The 17,973-nt window shown below is 50.5% G+C and overlaps 1 protein-coding gene across 12 annotated transcripts in view; it reads left to right on the forward strand.

The window, feature by feature from the left end:
* The window catches only part of EPN2 (epsin 2), an 88,768-nt gene that overhangs the window by 47,898 nt on the left and 22,897 nt on the right, over positions 1-17,973 (forward strand). For all 12 annotated transcript variants that reach the window (XM_036296439.1, XM_036296440.1, XM_036296436.1 and 9 more), the window contains 2 exons: positions 16,204-16,316; positions 17,301-17,393. In XM_036296439.1, the coding sequence (XP_036152332.1) occupies positions 16,204-16,316; positions 17,301-17,393 (206 nt within the window). The remainder of the gene's footprint in view (positions 1-16,203; positions 16,317-17,300; positions 17,394-17,973) is intronic.

Below are 17,973 nucleotides of genomic sequence, written 5' to 3' on the forward strand. Positions count from 1 at the left end.
CTCTCTCCCCCCTCCCTCTCTCCTCCCTCCCTCCCTCCCTCCTTCCTCCCCTCCCTTCTCTCCCTTGTACTCTCTCTAAAAATCAATGGAGAGCCCTAGCTGGTTTCGTTCAGTGGATAGAGTGCCGGCATGCGGACTGAAAGGTCCTAGATTCTATTCCGGTCAAGGGCACATGCCCGGTTGTGGGCTCGATCCCCAGTAGGGGGCATGCAGGAGGCAGCCGATCAGTGGTTCTCTCTCATCATTGATGTTTCTATCTCTCTCTCTCCCTTCCTTTCTGAAATAAATACACACACACTCTCTGAGTGGCCACGTTATTATGACCACCTGATGTTTGTAGGCAAATTAGCTATAATTTCGCACTGAAGTTGCTAGAGGGCCAGACCATTATAAATAGGGGAGCAGGTTGTTTACCACGGCAGTAGAGTGATTTTTTTCTGAAGATATGGGTAAACAACGCAATTTGCCATTGAATGTGGAATGAATACATATATATCTATATATATATATATATATACACACACACACACACACACACACCCCCTCTGAGTGGCCAGATTATTATGACCTCCTGACGTTTGTAGGCAAATTAGCCGTACACTGCATCATATGGGATATGGAAGCTGAAGGCCTGTTCGAACACCTTTGCTGTCTGCAGTTACCAAGATAAAACGTCTCCAATTCACACAGGAACACAAGGATTGGACAGTCGAGCATTGGAGAAAAGTCATGTGGTCCGATGAATCACATTTCCAGTTGCATCATGCAGATGGCAGAGTGAGAATTTGGCGGAAACAGCATGAAAGCATGCACCCCACATACATGAGTACAACCCTTCAAGCTGGTGGGGGCAGTGTTATGGTTTGGGGCATGTTTTCCTGGCATGATTTGGGCCCTTTAATTCATGTAGAACAACGTCTGAATAGCACAGCATACCTAAGTATTGTTGCTGATCAGGTTCACCCTATCATGTTGATGGCATATCCCAATGGAGATGGCTTCTTCCAACAAAACAATGCGCCATGCCACGGTGCTCGTATTGTGCAGGAGTGGTTTCAAGAACATGAGGGAGACTTTACCTTGCTTAGGTGGCCCCCACAATCACCAGATCTCAATCCAATTGAGCATTTGTGGGACGAAGTTAAAAGAGCCACCAGGCAGCTAGTTCCACAACCATCAAATCTCACAGAACTGGACAGTGCTATTCATCAGGCATGGTGTCAGATTCCTCGCATCACCTTTCAACATCTCGTGGAGTCAGTGCGAAAAAGAATCGCTGCAATATTGAAGGCAATAGTAGGTGGCCTAATGAAATACTGATGGGGTGGTCATAATAATCTGGCCACTCAGTCTGTATCCCACGTTCAAAGGCTGTTAAATCGCGTTGTTTACCCATATCTTCAGAAAAAAATCACTTCTACTGCCGTGGTAAACAACCTGCTTATTTTAATGGTCTGGCCCTCTAGCAACTTCAGCACGAAATTATAGCTAATTTGCCTACAAATGTCAGATGGTCATAATAATCCGGCCACTCTGTGTGTGTGTGTGTGTGTGTGTGTATGTGTGTGTGTGTGTGTGTATATATATATATATATATACATATATATATATATAAAATCAATGGAGAAAATATCCTCAGGTGAGGATTAACAACAACAACAAAGGAGAAGAAGAAGCCCTCCTGGGTGTGGTCTTAGAGGAGCCTGGGCCAATCGAGGCCTCTGGGGAGTATGGGAGGTGGAGGGGCGGGAAGCTCTGAGGTGCTGGGCTGAGGGGCACTACTCAGGAAAGGGCTCGTGGACATGCTCAGGGCTGAGAGATGGTTGCTGGCTGCTGGCTAGGCGATTACCTGGTATCATGACACCTAGGGATGGCCAGCCCTCAGGGCCTCCCACTTGGCTTTGGCTGCATCATGGCATTGTTTTCTGAGGGGTGCAGACTAGAAATTTGGCAGGAGATGGGGTTCTTTTGACACCCCATTTTGTTGGATCAGATATGTTCTTTGACAGGCAGTGAGTCCCAGGGCAGAGAAGATGCTAGGCTGTCATCCCGAGCCTGCTTTGGAGAGAGCTAATGTCTTCACGGGGAAAATAGGATCACAGAGGGAGTGGGTTGGTGATGCCAACAGACACTGGGAGGTGGCAGTTTTATTGACACATCTGTCCAAGAGTTAAACATTAAACGTGCTCATTCTTGCCCTAGCTGGTTTGGCTCAGTGAATAGAGCGTTGGCCTGTGGACTGAAGAGTCCCAGGTTCAATTCTGGTCAAGGGCACATGCCTGGGTTGCGGGCTTGATCCCCAGTGGGGGATGTGCAGGAGGCAGCCGAGCAATGATTCTCTCTCATCATTAATGTTTCTATCTCTCTCCCTCCCCCTTCCTCTCTGAATTCAGTAAAAATATAAAATAAAAAAGTAGTTTTTAAATTGTTCTACAAACTGTCTGAATTTACAGTGTACACCTATTGAAATGTTATGCTTGTGTGGGGTCCATCTCGTGTGATGCTCTTTTTCTTACTTTCATGGTTGTTAAAAGCAGGAATTCCTATTTCAATGATTACTTAATGGGAACCCAGATCCCAGGGAGCCCTGATTGTCAGAGAGTATGATATCAGATTGCAACACAACCATCAAAAGTGCTGATTAGAGCAGGGTTTCTTTTAATGTTTTTATTGATTTGAGAGAGGAAGAGAGAGGAATAGAGAGATAAAAACATCGATTAGAGAGAAACATCGATTGCCTCCTGCATGCCCTCTACACGGGATCAGGCCCACATCCCGGGCATGTGCCCTGACTGGAATCGAACTGGTGGCCTCATGGTTCATGGGTCGATGCTCAGCCACTGAGCCACACCCGCAGTGCTAATTAGGGCAGTTTTGATCATTATTAATTATATGATTGATGTTGACTTGCGCCATAGAAAATTGAAGTTATGAATATAATATTTATATCAATTTGTCTTTAAAGTGTCCTTTGTAGTATAGGTAGGTAAACTATTTTTTAACAAACTGTCAAGAATGGGGTATGAAAAAGGGAAAAGGGGAGTTTAAGTCAGGCTCTATAACACAGCCCCACTGCTGGACAGTTTCTGATTCATGGCTGCATAGTGGCTGATTTCAAGTGGTCAGCTCAAAGGGGGCAGTTACAAAAGTTGTGAATAAAAGTGAGAGGGAAGGTCTAAAGATAGAGTTCTCTTTGAATGGGAAAATAGAGTATAATAATAAAAACATAATATGCTAATTAGACCAGATGACTTTCTGGACGAAGCCGGGGTTGTGAGGGCCGAGCCCCTGGCACGAATTTCGTGCATCGGGCCTCTAGTAATTAGATAAAGTCTCCGTACCAGGTTATTCTGTTGTCTTAGAGTAATTTTCACCCTCTGAAGTTGGCAGTTCCTGTATTTTCAGGCTCGCTGTGCTGAAACACACTGTAGGAGCAGGAGCCTTGTTTGTGCTGTGTGCAGGCCTGACCCTGGAGAGGTGTTCATCACACACTGCATGAGCAATTGCTAAACCTAATTTTTGGGGGAGGAATGTTTTTATGTGATGTGCTCACCTCTGGCATGAGCATTAGTCTTTTGAAAACTTACTTTGTAGGTTATTTTCCCCCCACAATATAGAAACATCCTATATAATAAAGAGGTAATATGCAAATTAACCCTCACACCCTCACAAGATGGCTGCCTACAACCAGGCCAGCAGGGAGGTTAGTGAGGGACGACCAAACGACTGAACAAGCAGGCTGCGTGGGGCAACCAGGCCGGCAGGGGGGTTAGTGAGGGATGACCAAATGACTGAACAATCAGGTTGTGTTGGGCGATCAGGCCGGCAGTGGGGGGCTGTTATGGGTGATCAGGCAGGCAAGCAGGTGAGCAATTAGGAGCCAGCGGTCCAGGATTGTGAGAGGATCGGGCCTAAACCAGCAGTCGGACATCCCCCGAGGGGTCCCAGATTGGAGAGGGTGCAGGCTGGGCTGAGGGACCTCCCCCCCGCCCCGCATGAATTTCATGCACCAGGCCTCTAGTTATACATATCTGTGTATTTTCTTGATGCTTTAAAGTTGAGTTTAGCAGTAGTATAATTCATAGTTGTAGTTATTGCTTAGTAATAAACTAGAGGCCTGGTGCATGAAATTCATACACAGGGGTGTGTGTCCCTCAGCCTTGCCTGCATCCTCTCCAATCTGGGACGCCCTGTGAGATCGGGCCTAAACTGGCAGTCGGACATCTCTCTCACAATCCAGGACTGCTGGCTCATAACTGCTTGCCTGCCTGCCTGATTGCCCCTAACTGCTTCTGCCTGCCAGCCTGATCGCCCCCTAACCACTCCCCTGCCGGCCTGATCGCCTCCAACTGCCCTCCCCTGCCGGCCTGGTTGCCCCCAACTGCCCTCCCCTGCCGACCTGATCGCCCCCAACTGCCCTCCCCTGCCGGCCTGGTTGCCCCCAACTGCCCCCCCCATCGCCTGGTCGCATCTAACTGCACTGCCAGCCTGGTTGCACCCAAATGCCCTCCCCTGCCGGCCTAGTCGTGCCTAACTGCCCTGCCCTGCCAGCCTAGTTGCCCCTAACTGCCTCCCCCCCTCCCGGCCTGGTCACCCCACACAGCCTGCTGTTCAGTTGTTTGGTCATCCCTCACTAACCCCCCTGCCAGCCTGGTCGCCCCACGCAGCCTTCTCTTCAGTCATTTGGTCGTCCCTCACTAACTCCCCTGCCAGCCTTGTCACCTCAAGCAGCCTGCTGTTTGGTCGTTACTGTTGGTCGTTATTGTTATTGTGACTGCGTCCAGGACAATTTGCTATTCCTCTATTACTAGTGTAGATGCTATTCCTCATTAGCCAGCTTGCCTTTTTCCCTAAGCCACCAGTTCTCCAGCTGTCTGCCCAGGAGCTGTTTAATGTCTCACCTGCCCCGAAGCCTGGGCCACAGGTCAGCAAATTGTGGGAACCTCTGGGATAGGCCCAAGCGTCACTGGGGAGTGAAGCCTCTGGCGAGTGCAGTGTGCGCGCCCCGGGCTCCGGGGGCTGAGTCAGTGTGCGGCCTTGTTCTGTTGAAGTTCTTCCTCCGTCTCCCTCCCACTGCTGATGAGCAGAGTGCCCTCTGAGACGGAGAGTCAGCAGCTCGAAACTGATGTTGCCCATTGACTGCGGCCCCTCCTGCTGACTGCTAGTGGGAGGCTCAGTCCCACTGTCCACAGTTAACAGCACCCTTCAGGTGAGATCCTGGTGGCCTCCTCTTCCACTGCTAACTGGTAGCGGTGGGAAGCATCTGAAATGGAAAACTCTGCCAGCTTTTCCATTATCCAAGTAATGCATGTTCATTTTTGATAGTGTAGAAAATGCAAGAAGTATCTCATAATCTTATTACACAAAGACAACTGTTGTTCACATGTTAATGTATTTCCTTCTGGACTTTTTATATTGTTGTTGTTGTTAATCCTCACCCAAGGACATTTTTTCCATTGATTTTTAGAGTGGAAGGCAGGGAGAGAGAGAAACAGCAGTGTGAGAGAGACACATCGATTGGTTGCCTCCTGCATGAACCCTGACTGGAGCCTGCAACTGAGGTACATGCCCTTGACTGGGAATCGAACCCAAGACTCTTCGGCGTTCAGTCTGACAGTCTAACCACTGAAAACACTGTCCAGAGCTGGACTGTTTTTTTTTTAAGAGCATTTTTTATTTCAGGGTTGCAGTTACAGTGTAGATCAAGCCTGTCAAACTCAAAGGCTAACACAGGCCAAATAAGGTGTAAGTGTATGTGGGCCGCAAAAAAACAAAACAAAAGCTTCAATTTTCCTAGAAACATAGATTTATTTCGATAGAGACATGCTGAATACAAAGGGCTGAAATAAATGAGTCATCATTATCATAAAATAATAAAACATTTTAATAAAAATTAATATTTTTTCTTGAACATTAATTTACCAGACACTGAATAATTGCACAAACTAATAAGCATAACGCAAATAAACTTATTTTTCTTGTTCTCCGAAAGCAAAATATTTCCTGTTACGTGCACCAAACAAGTCAGTCCAAGACTAATGATGTGGCCATCGGCTGCTAAAATATTCGCTGCTAGTATTAGTGGAGAGAAATGGTGCGCCTGCGCGTAAGGTGCGTAAGGGAAATGAATGCAACATGATCATGTCCTTAGCGAACGTTGTAGTTTGTTTTTAATAATTATGTGTAACAGGATATTGTAAAAAGTAAGTTATGACATTTTTTTTTTAAATATATTTTATTGATTTTTTACAGAGAGAAAGGGAGAGAGATAGAGAGTTTAGAAACATCGATGAGAGAGAAACATCGATCAGCTGCCTCCTGCACATCTCCTACTGGGGATGTGCCCGCAACCCAGGTACATGCCCTTGACCGGAATCGAACCTGGGACCTTTCAGTCCGCAGTCCGATGCTCTATCCACTGAGCCAAACCGGTTTCGGCAAGTTATGACATTTTTATTAAAATGTTTCTTACAGACCGCTATATTGACTGGGCCACAAAAATACTCATTGTGGGCTGCATATGGGCTGCGAGTTTGACATGCTTGGTGTAGATGCAACTTTCTCTCTGCTTTTTGTCTCACAACATTATAATAGAAGCATTCTCTCATTTCTCTGCAGTCCTGTAAACTTTTTAACAGCTATACTCAGCATCACCTGGGTGAAGCTTCCTCGGCGTCCTCACCTGGGGTCAGGCACGCCTCGTGGTCACAGCGGACAGCCCTGCCATTTTCAGTGCCGGGGCCCTGCTGCCTGGGCTGGGAGCGTGGGCAATCTAGAGCCCCGGCTGTGGGGGTTTGTCGTGGCCATCATCTGTGGGCAAAGCAACCAGGTTCTTAACCTGGAGAGAAGTTGAAGTTCAGATCAAGGCCCACATCCCCAAAGGCAGCTGTACTAACAAATCTGATCACAGGTCTGACTAGGGTACCATAAGAACAAAACGGATGTGATGTTTTGTATTATGCAGATAATAAAACAACAGTATTGTTTGTACAAGTGTCATTCATAGCCATGTGACATTTTCAGAGCACATTTTTCAAAATGTTTGTTCATTTGCTCATTTTGTAGGTCCCTGTGTGCAGGGCTGGCGCTGAGCAGTGGGGCTCAGTCGGCTGCTGAGGCCTGGCCCTCGGTGGGCTTCCCATTCGGCAGAGGCAGACATACTGATGTTGTGCCAGGTGTAGCGCCGGGAGGGGCGGGGCTGGCGGTTCAGAGCTCCTGTGACTATTGAGCTGCTCTAATCCTGTACACGGTGGGACAGGGCGAGGGCAGGCCACAGCAGACACTGCCCTGGCCACAGGGTGGCCTTCGGCTCGCTCCTTACCACCGGATTCCCATGAGAAAATACAATTATGCAGTCTGATTTCCCCCCACTTTTCTGTGTGCATTTTCTAGGTTGCTTTACACTTCTTTTTAAAGGTTAAACCTTAGGTAGTTTGTTACTAACTTCTACAAGTTTAAGTCTTTTAATCTGTAAAATGGGGTTAAGGATAGTACTCGCTCCTGGGTTATGGAGAAAATTACACGTGCCAATATGTGCACTCCACACACCGCCTGCACAGAGTGGGCCCCGTACACGGATCATTCGTTGCCATTGTTCTGAGCAGAGTTGTGTGTAGGTTCTCATCGGTGTAAGTAACGTTCTAGTAAATGTCTTCGTGCAGAAAGTGTGCTTTTCTAAGTCAGGGTTCTTTAGACTGTGTCTTCATGTAGAATTCCCAGAAGTGAGTTGAGATTAATGGGGAAAGTGTATTGTCATTCTATCTCTTATAACATTGCAAACGCTTCCCAAACATCTTGTGCTCATTTGGAGGCCCCCAGCCGTGGACGACATGCTCAGGCGATAGCCCCTGAGCCCCAATGGGTACTGTAATTCTTTTTAAGGTCATTATTAATTTAATGGAAATTGCTATCAGAACACTTATTGTAAAAGTGAGTTTTCTGTTTATAAGTATTACTCTAAGAGATAACCAACCTTTTTTATCTCATGGCATATAAACCAATTACTAAAATTCTGTGGCATACCAGAGAAATATGTTTTTTGCTGATCTGACAAAAGAGTATGTATAATTTTTTGTTGTTAATTCACACCCAAGGATATTTTTTCCATTGATTTTAGATAGAGTGGAAGGAGGGAGATAGAGGTGGATGTGAGAGAGACACATCCATTGGTTACCCCCCGACCTGGGCCAGGAATTGAACCTGCAACCCAGGTACGGACTCTTGACTGGGAATAAAATCCGAAACCTTTTGGTGTTCGGACTGACACTCTAACCACTGAGCAACAACAAACGGGTAGTAGGTATCATTTTGATTCATTCACACCAGTGGACTATTGCTGTGTTGGTTGTTGTCGCTTTTTTCCTTGATAGTCTAAGGGAAAAGAAGTCAGGTATTGCATGTTTTAAAAATTCTTGCTGTACACCTGTTGAAAATTGCTGCTCTAAGAAGCTGCTATAGGCATTTACCGTCTTTAGGTTTTGATTGAATTAAAAAATAGATAAGTATGTCGTTGTTGAAATTCATGCCTTGCCCTGTGCCTCCTCACAAATTTGAGTGCCAATGTTCAGAGCCCCCATCTGCTCCACCTCCCTGCCCCACTCCCACCTGGAGAGCTGTGGTGGTTCCCAGTCCCACTCAGAGAGCAGCTTTCACCGGGGTAAAGCGACAGGAACCATGGGAACCCCTGGAGAAGCAGCAGTGAGGAGCGTGGCTCCATGTGTTGGACAAGCCTCCTTCCTACAGGCCGCTCCCCCCCCTCCCCCCCACACACACAGGTTGTGGTCTTGGGATGCAGCCCAAGGAGAGAGCTTAGCCTCGCTCTGTTTCAGATCGAGGTGGGCTGCGACTCGTGCAGACAAGTGAAAGGACTGCCTTTTATCCATGAGCTCCACACTGCTCCCCTCATCGCTCTGGCTCTATCTTCTTCTGTGTCTGTAACCGGAGGTGGCAGCACCAATATGGTAACGAGTATGTGAGGTGTGTTCTTGGAAATCACAGCCATTGTTTTCCCTGGGACTAAACTTGAAAATAAACTGACATGTGTTTGAACTCTGCTCTGTGCCTGGAACAAGGCTGCATGGCTTCTACCATCTTGGGGAGGTGGCTGGACCGCCAGCAGGTGCGTAGTGTAGAATGCATAAGTACCAGTGGTGAGGGGGCAGGCGAGGCCCCGAGGGACCCGCGGAGCAGACGCCCTCTGTGCTCGCAGAGCACTGGCCTGCGCTTGGTGCCCGGGGGTGAGTGAGGGCGTCTGTGGCGAGTGAAGCCCATAGGGGCCCCTGCTCTGTGGAGCATTCTGGTGGCACAGTTGGGGAAGGCTTGCTAGACAGATGACAGCATTGGAGCTGACCCATGAGGAGAATGGACAGTCCCAAGGCAGAAAGAGCTAGGGGACTCTCAGAACTGAATGTAGGCTGCTGTGACAGGTGCCCAGGGGCAGGATGTGCTCATGAGCAGGGCAGGCCCAGTCAAGAGCCAGGGTTGGGTGTCCATTCCCTGCTTGGTGAGGCTGCCCTGCAGTGTGTGCAGGGAGGTGGTGGGGCACTGAGATCTGCTTCCCAGGGATGCTGCAATGAAGTGCAAACCTGGTGGGTGGCCTTAGGTTGTGCCACCCTTCTGGAGCCAACACTGGTCTGCAGGGCTGTACTCCCTCAGAAACCCTAGGGGAGGCTCGGTCCTGGCCTTTTCCCAGCTCCTGGTGGTGGCCGGCCAGCCTTGGTGCCTTGGCTAGCAGTTGCAGCGCTCTAGTCCCCGTCCCCATCAGATGCGTTCCTTGTGCAACTGCTCCTGTGTCTCTTCTCTTGTAAGGACACCAGTCCTGTTGGATTAGGGGCCCACCCTGCTTCAGTGTGGCCTCATCTTACCTAATTACATCTGTAACAACGTTTCCAAATACGGTTCAGTTCTGAGGTGCCAAGATGAGGTCTTCAACATGTCGTCTGGGGGCCAGTTCTGATGGCCCCGGTCAGAAGAGAGCACTGCAGGTGCTGAGTCTACTCGCACAGCTGATGTCACAGCTGCCCCTGTTGGTGGGAAGCGGGGAGCCTTGCTGCTGAAGGTCGTCATGAGCCAGGCCTCTGGCTGGATGGCCAGCAATGTCTCCAGGTATTAGAACCTCAGTTAATCAGAACCTGGCCCCTTTTCAGCTCCTGCAAAGCTGCCCGAGATCCCACATTGCTCCTGGACTGGTCCTATTACATCACTGCTCTGCATAGACCCTCCCAAAGCCCTCCAGGGTCCTCTGGAATGACCATGGCTCTTCCATCTGACCCCTTGGGCACCTTCTGCCCATACCAGTCTCAGAGCCCTCCACCCCATGAGCGAAACTCCCACCTGCTCTACAAATGGCCTCTGCACTCCCCCCGCATCTGCTCCAGTATCTCATGTCAGAACGACTCCCTGACCTCTGAACACAGAAGCCTCCTCTGTCCTGGCACTCCCTCCCCTTCATCACTTAGGTGGGCATCTCTGTGCTGGAACGCACGCTTGCTTGGGAGGGGGCCCTTTGCCCAGGCTGAGCTTGCGTGGAAAGGACTGCAGTCTCCGAGCCCCGAAGGGTGCTAGGAGCAAGCGCGAGACTTGGCTTGGAGTTCTGCCAGCTGTGAGAGTCACTAACCTCTTGGGCCCTAGTTAAGGACCTTGGGAAGGGTTGCTAATAAAGAGCAAGATCCTCAGGGTCAGACGTTCTCTCACTGGCGAGGTGGCCTTGGGCAGGTTCCTCACCTCAGTCCCTCAGCCACGGTCTGTAAGTTAGGGAGTGTGGGAGCAGTATCCTCTCCTAGACTGAGGGCTCACTGAGATGCTAGTAAGTATTGTATGGGTGAGGCGTTGGACCAAGTGCTTGCTTTTCACATATGAACTCATTTAGCCCTCACTGCCACCTAGGAGGCAGGCACTCTGCCTCCGTTCTGCAGATGAGAAAACTGAGGCACAGAGAATTCCCTGCCTGGACCAAGGTCATGTATTGAGAAGTGGCAGAGCCCAGGTCTGAGCCCAGGTGTTTGGGCTTGTCCTCCACATTGGGCTGCCTCTCATGTCGAAAAACTCTGCCTAGGTCAGCCCAAGACAAGACACACACACACACACACACACGGCATTACACACACACACACGGCATTACACACACACACACGGCATTACACACACACATGGCATTACACACACACACACGGCATTACACACACACATGGCATTACACACACACGGCATTACACACACACACACACACACACACACACACACACACACACACACACACACACACGGCATTACACACACAGGAATGGATGAGGTGCCCTGCGGGTATATGCCAGGCAGGCGCACCCACACATCCACACGTGGAGCATGCCTTACAAAGCTTTTCTGGGTGGAATCACAAGAAAATGTCAACAGTTGTTTCCTCTGGGAGAGGAGTGGCTCTCGCTCCCTTTGATGCCGGAGTGTTAAAGGGAAGTTCTCCCCAGCAGCACTTGAGCATGCCTCCTGAAGAGTGAGCCGTTGCCACCCTAACAGTCATCCAATACTGCGTACACAGTTGCCAGCTGTCCTCAAAGTGCCTTCCCGCTCATCTGTCTCACCCTAGGCCACCCCAGGACCACGAGTTGTATCTGCTTGTCCTGTCCCCTTGGTCGCATTGCAGCGAATTCCCTTTTTCTCTTGACCCTGCTGTGCAGGAGACCCGGCCGTTGCCTTGCAGCATCCCTGGGGCGGGGTTGGCTCATGGCTGCCTTGTGCAGTGTTTGCTCAGTTCTCGTTCTACACTTGTGTGAGCTGGGAAACAGATCCAGGGTCTGGATTGGAATCAAGTTAGAGGTGTTGCCAGGAGTATCATGGGTGGTGAGATGATGTCATGTGACAGGCAGGGGTTGGCCGTCGCACCAGGTGTCTTCGGTTTGTCCCTCTGTTGTGCAGTCAGACCCCCTGGCAGCTTGCGCGTGAGCTGGGTGATGCTACTTTGCTACACTCTCATCTTGTGCCTCTTGGGCCTTCCCCCGTGGATTTATATCCGTTTTCTCTTTTCATTTTTCCTGGGGCAATCGGAATGTACTTTTTCGTAATTTGCCTCATTAAACTAAAAGCAGTCTTTCCTGCTCCTCCCTGTGAAGTGGTAGTGCAGCCTGGAGCTCCTCCCAGGGGGAGCGGATGTAGAAGCCTCGCTCAGGCCCAACCGAGGGCGGGGTGTCCTCAACAGCGAGGGTCCTGGCACAGGAAATGGCCTGTAAACTGCAGGCAGGTGCTGCCCTGTGGAGGAAGGCTGCGCAGGCACTTCGCTGCAGTTTAGTCAGAGGAAGGAACTTAGCTGGACTGGGAACCGTCGCTGGAGGCAGATGCTGGCTCTGGGCTCGGTGTGGGCTCCCAACCCCTCCCTCAAAGGACCACAGCAGCAGAAAGAGGAGGTAGAGACCACAGCCTCTGTCCCCATGAAGGCCTGGGCCACCACAGTTACCCATCTATGGCTCTGCTATGTGAGATAGAAGTTGGAGTGCCCAAAAGAGCTCTGGTCCCCAGGGTCTGGTGGCTATGGGTGGGCAGAGAGCAGTGCCAGGCCAGGTACATCCTCCGGGGAGAGCCGCTGTGACAGAGGCCTCCTGACCCTTCCGCAAGCCCCACTGGTCTCGGTTTCACAAAGAGGAAGGAGCCCAGAGAGGTCAGGCCGTGTGCGGGTCTCACTGCCAGTGAATGGTGGTGACGGGATTTGAACCCTGGTCAGCTGGGGGGCACAGGGCCATGAGTGGTGGCAGCAGTGCTTGAGTCCAGTTGGGTCTTCTTTTGCCCCTGAGGCCTGGCAAAATGTCTTGTGTGCCTGTGTGTCCAGCTTCAACTGGGGACACATGGACTTGAGCCCCTCGGCCTGCAGGAGGCCCACATGCCTGAGAGCTTTACCTGAGTCATGCTGTCGCCTCAAAGAGCCATTTGACAGCAAAGTCACGTCCCACTGTGTCTGCTTTCATAAATCAGCATGTGTGATTGTAGAAGCTGCAATCTTTCTAGGAAATCGCAAAACCTAGCGATGAGAAGCAGCAGCTTCCAGTTTCGCTTGCCTTGATTGCTTTGCCTTCTTCCTTCAGAATGACCCCGACCTGAGCAGCGGAAGCATCTCTCTCAGGACATCTTCCAGGCTCTGTTTGGGGAGCATGTTTGGGCGCGAGGGCCTTCCCGCAGCACAGGGTCCGCAGGCCCTGGGAGGGGAGGAGTGAGGGCCAGAGGGCCGTGTCTCCTCACTGCTGCTTGTCCACCCTGGGGAGGACAAAAGTGCGGCCTGGGTCTATAACTCTGGCTTTGAGCTCTTCCAAGCAGGATCTTAGCGGCAGGAGAAGGGCGATGGTGCGCTCACGCTCCTGCTTGATTCACTCACCATGATGGCAAGTGCTATTCTCCTTCCATAGGTGCTGGCTGAGCAAGCACTTGGCTCACCCAAGAGTGGGCAGTTCTCAGGCATTTGATTTTCCCACTGGTCCCTGTGAGGTGTGGACCTTCAGATCCTCAGAGTAGGCCCAAGGCCACACTCAGGTCATCAGAGGGGTCCATTCAGACCCATCTCACAGCCATGTCTGTGTTCACCATCACGTACACGGGCACAGAGGCCCTTCATGGGGCCAAGATGCTGTCACTAATGCAGAAACATCTCTGTTGGAATCCTCCTCACAGCTGAGACCTGTGTGAGCGCAGCTGATGCTCAGGGCCAGTGGCTGTGGATCTGCCACCTGCGGAACTGAGAGCTTGTCCTCCGTTCATAAAAGCCACCGCATTTAGGGGATGCCCTTTGTCTTTCATTTCCTCATTGATGTGGTGAGCTATTTCCGTGTGGCGGCTGTGCCTCTTTCTAACAGCGTCACTCTTGGTAGACGAAGCAGGTGCATTTGCATTTGAAGCCAGCCTGGCCTCGCAGATGTGCTGAAAGGCGCCCAGGACGGGAGGCCCCTTGCTCTGGGAGGTCACTGTTCGGAGCCCTAGCCCATTCATCCCGTGCGGAGTCGGCCGTGGCGCTGCTGCCAAGGCTGCTTTCCCTGCCAAGATGGGGCTGTGCTCTGGGCACTGTTGGGGATGTGCGCTAGGATATGAGGTCTTCTTTCTTCACTCATCATTTCCATTTTTTAGTAAATGAAGGGTGTTGGATGCACTGTGTTGGTTTCAAATGGAGTGCTTTGTGAAGCAAGCCTGGGAGATTCTTTATCAAGAAAGAGGCTGGGAACAGGCAGTCTGAGTGGTTGGTGGTCTGGACAGAAGAGTGGCATTCAGTCCAGTAGAGTCCCCCAGAACTGTCTCCCCGATGCCTCCGGAACTGTCCCCCACAAACGCCCCCCGAAGCATCTGGCTGTTTCTCCCAATTGGGTGGAGATGGCTCTGCTTCCTGAGCACAACAAAGCCCTAACGCAAGTGCTGTAATGGGCTAAGGGATATTTGAGAGCAAAATATGTATTTTTGTTTTGGTATATTATTAAGAAATGAAATTATCCAGATGGATGTGAGGACATTTGGATGCCATCTAGCTTTATTTCTAAAGAAATGCTTGGTAAAATATCGTGGTGATGCATTAGGCGGGGATTCGACTTGATTTTATCTAGAAGTATCTTTTTTTTATAATGGCAGCATTTTTTGGGTGGTTCTTTGGTTGATAATAAATCATAGCAAACACCACTGAATTGTTCTGAATGAAATCTTGCCGATGTATATTTTATGTGTTTTTCTTAATTGTGTGACAAAGCAACGCCACTTAGCGTCTCCTAGCCTGCTCTACTCCAGCCTCTGCCCGGAGCAGCCCCCGCCTCACCTGGTTCTTCTGTGGATTCCTCCACGACCCCAACTGTACCCAGCCTGCTTCTCCTGTTTGATTCACTGCAGCCAGAACCCAGCCATCTAGAAACCTCATCTGTCAGAAATCATTCCCCACCTCTTACTTTCTGCCAGAGGCAGGTCCTGAGTGCTGAGTTAAGATTGGAAATTTAGGCAAAAGCAGGATTTTGGTGAATCCTGATGATTGGGTTTGTTAGAGTGGACGCAAGGAAAGAAGGAGCAAACTAATACACAATGAAAGCATTTTCAAACAATTACCATCAGCCATGAAGTTGAATTCTCTACCTCTGTCTGTCCATCCATGTGCATGCAGCATCTATCCACTCAATGGCTATTTATTTCCCAGCTGCTCTGTTAACCCTTGTTAGTTGAAGTAATAGTGAGAAGGCAGGCCTGGGGCTTCCCCAAGTAGTGTGTCTTCTGGCATTGACCTCCCCAAGTGCAGAAGGGGCGAGTGTCATGAGAGAGGAGGTGCTGACCAGCCCCAGCGGGAGGGCAGTCCTGGAAGCCCTGGCAATGGAGGCTGAGCTCTGAGACCTGAGGGGGGAGGGGTGGGCTGAGGAGCCGCACGCGCGGAGGCCCAGAGGGAGGCAGGTACAGAACCATCCATGGCAGGGGTTCCAGTCCTCTCTCAGACGGCAGGCCTCCCTTGGAGAGTTTCAGAGCAGTGTGGATCCTGTCCGGAGGGGAGGGCAGAGATGGGCGCACACGTAGGCACATGCTCCCAGAGCTTTGTATCTAATTTCTGGAGGCACTGAGACTCCCTGACGCACAGACACCGTGGTAGCCTGAGAGCCCCAGCGTTGCTTATTTCCAGGGCAGCTAGCCTCACACACCTCTTTCCTTGGGCTTTGTCACACCAGCTAGGAACTGTCTCATCCCGTCAATAAAAGCTGTCTTTCTAGGAGCTGCTTACAGGAGTTTAAAGGAGCATATGCTTGATTTTTTTCAAGTCCGTACACAGTTTCACTTAAAAACAAAAGTTTTCAGGGTGACTGCAGAAATGTTTGGCTGCCATTGTCCATGGCCCTGAAAGCCATGAGATTCTCATGCTGGGGCGTCTCAGTGGCGCTCTGGTCCATAGGTGCCCTGCCCTTGGGTGATGCTCTTCGATCAGCTTTTCAGGAGCTACTCTCCATCTCACAAAACGAGTTCCGCTCCGAAGCAGGGCAGCTCTGCAGTGCAGGCTGAGGGCTGGGCGTGTGCCCGAGGCATCTTCTCTCAGGTGTCGCCATGTGGCAGCTGTGAAACCACATCTGACATTACTTGATTTAAACCTTGAAGTGTTTGCAAACCGCTCAGTCCCCATATTGTTGGGGTATTGCCAGACCGTGTGGGTGTGAGGTGGGATGGGCTGTGATTTGCCTGGGCACCTTCTGAGCATGAACCTGTGCTTTGCCTTTCCCACAGCCACTTCCCCTCGGGTGTCCTCTGAGCTGGAGCAGGCCCGGCCCCAGACTAGCGGAGAAGAGGAACTGCAGCTGCAGCTGGCGCTGGCCATGAGCAGAGAAGTAGCTGAGCAGGTTGTGCCCAGGGCCACCGTGTGCTGCCCTGTGCCGGGGGGCAGGGACCCCAGGGGGGACAAACGCCTGCCCTGTCCCCACGCTCTGGGAATGACGTGTGTTGCCACCTGTGTGTTCTGTCACCTCCTGCCCCAGTCAGGGAGGGTCCTACGCAAAGTCACATTTAGGAAAGGTCTTCAGGGAAGGAAGGCTTTGCCAAGGGACAAACCAGGCAAAGGTGCTTCCCAGAAACCCTTTTGCCGACATGGCCAAGCCTCACGGGCCCGCTCTGACAAGCTGAGTGTCCACGCCTTCCTCAGCACTGGTGTGTGGGCTCACCACGGCTTAGCCCTGGAAGGCTGGTGAGACGAACCAACAGCATCTGAACGCTGGAAAAAGGAAAAATACTACAGACAGTTAGATGGAAGGACAGGTGGATCTTCTGGGACCATTTTACTTAATAGCATGTCTATGATTTGTTATATTTATAAAAAAAGTAACGGATTTATTTACTAATATTTAATCATTTAAAAGCTTGGATGACCCAGTCTTTTGGGTATGGTGGCTATAATGAATTATTTTTGTTAGAAAGCATAGAAAATAAATAGTCATTTCTGGAGGTATGCACAGTGGGAGGGAGACAATATGTGATTTTCCTCTTGAATTCCTTTCTGGCTTGTCGGATTTTCTACTTTTATAAGCTGACCTATTGCTGCTATGTTTAGAATTATAAAGCCATTTTCATTTTGAGAAAAAACACTTGATAATAAGTATTCCCTTTCCCCAATTTGTGGTGCCTGTGCCCCAGTCTCCCTGGGACCCCAAGGCGGGTGTGGGGGTGAGCAGGGAGTCACAGAAGAGTCAGTGTGTCCTGCAAGTTGTTTCCCGTCCTCTTTTGAAATAGCACATGATACAATCTCGGTTTCCGGGTCTCGCCCGGTTGCTTTGTTCTGTAGAGTGATGTCATTGCAGTTACCCCAGCCTCAAGTTCATTGTCCTCTCCAGGAAGAGCGCCTCCGGCGGGGTGATGATCTCAGACTGCAGATGGCCCTGGAAGAAAGCCGGAGAGACACCGTTAAAGTTCCAAAGAAGCAGGAGGTGAGTGCTTCGCTAGAAAGTGAGCGCGGAGACTGCCCCGCAGTAGTTGCTGAAGGGCCCAGCCCACCCGCAGTGCAGTGCGCGTGCCCCAGGGAGCTCTCCCACAGCGGCTTCTCTTCATTTTGCAAGTAGTCCTGAGGCCTGGGATGAGCAAGAGCGAGGTGAGGACAGAATTGGCCATAGCCCCTAGCCCAGGGGTGGGCAAACTTTTTGACTCGAGGGCCACAATGGGTTCTTAAACTGGGCCGGAGGGCCGGAACAAAAGCATGGATGGAGTGTTTGTGTGAACTAATATAAATTCAAAGTAAACATCATTACATAAAAGGGTACGGTCTTTTTTTTTTTTTAGTTTTATTCATTTCAAACGGGCCGGATCCGGCCAGTGGGCTGTAGTTTGCCCACGGCTGCCCTAGGCTGTGGTGGCCTCCTGAGACCACCTGAGAGAAATGGGCATGGACAAGGGGACTAGCTGCCTAGGTTCCCATTCCCCGTGCTGACTTGTATGTGCCTCAGTGCCCCCTGTGAAATAGCAGGTAGTAGAGCCCATCTTGTGCAGTGCTGGTGGCTGTTGGTTACGTAA

The sequence above is a fragment of the Myotis myotis genome, unplaced genomic scaffold, assembly GCF_014108235.1.
Source record: "Myotis myotis isolate mMyoMyo1 unplaced genomic scaffold, mMyoMyo1.p scaffold_m19_p_29, whole genome shotgun sequence".
Taxonomy (NCBI): domain Eukaryota; kingdom Metazoa; phylum Chordata; class Mammalia; order Chiroptera; family Vespertilionidae; genus Myotis; species Myotis myotis.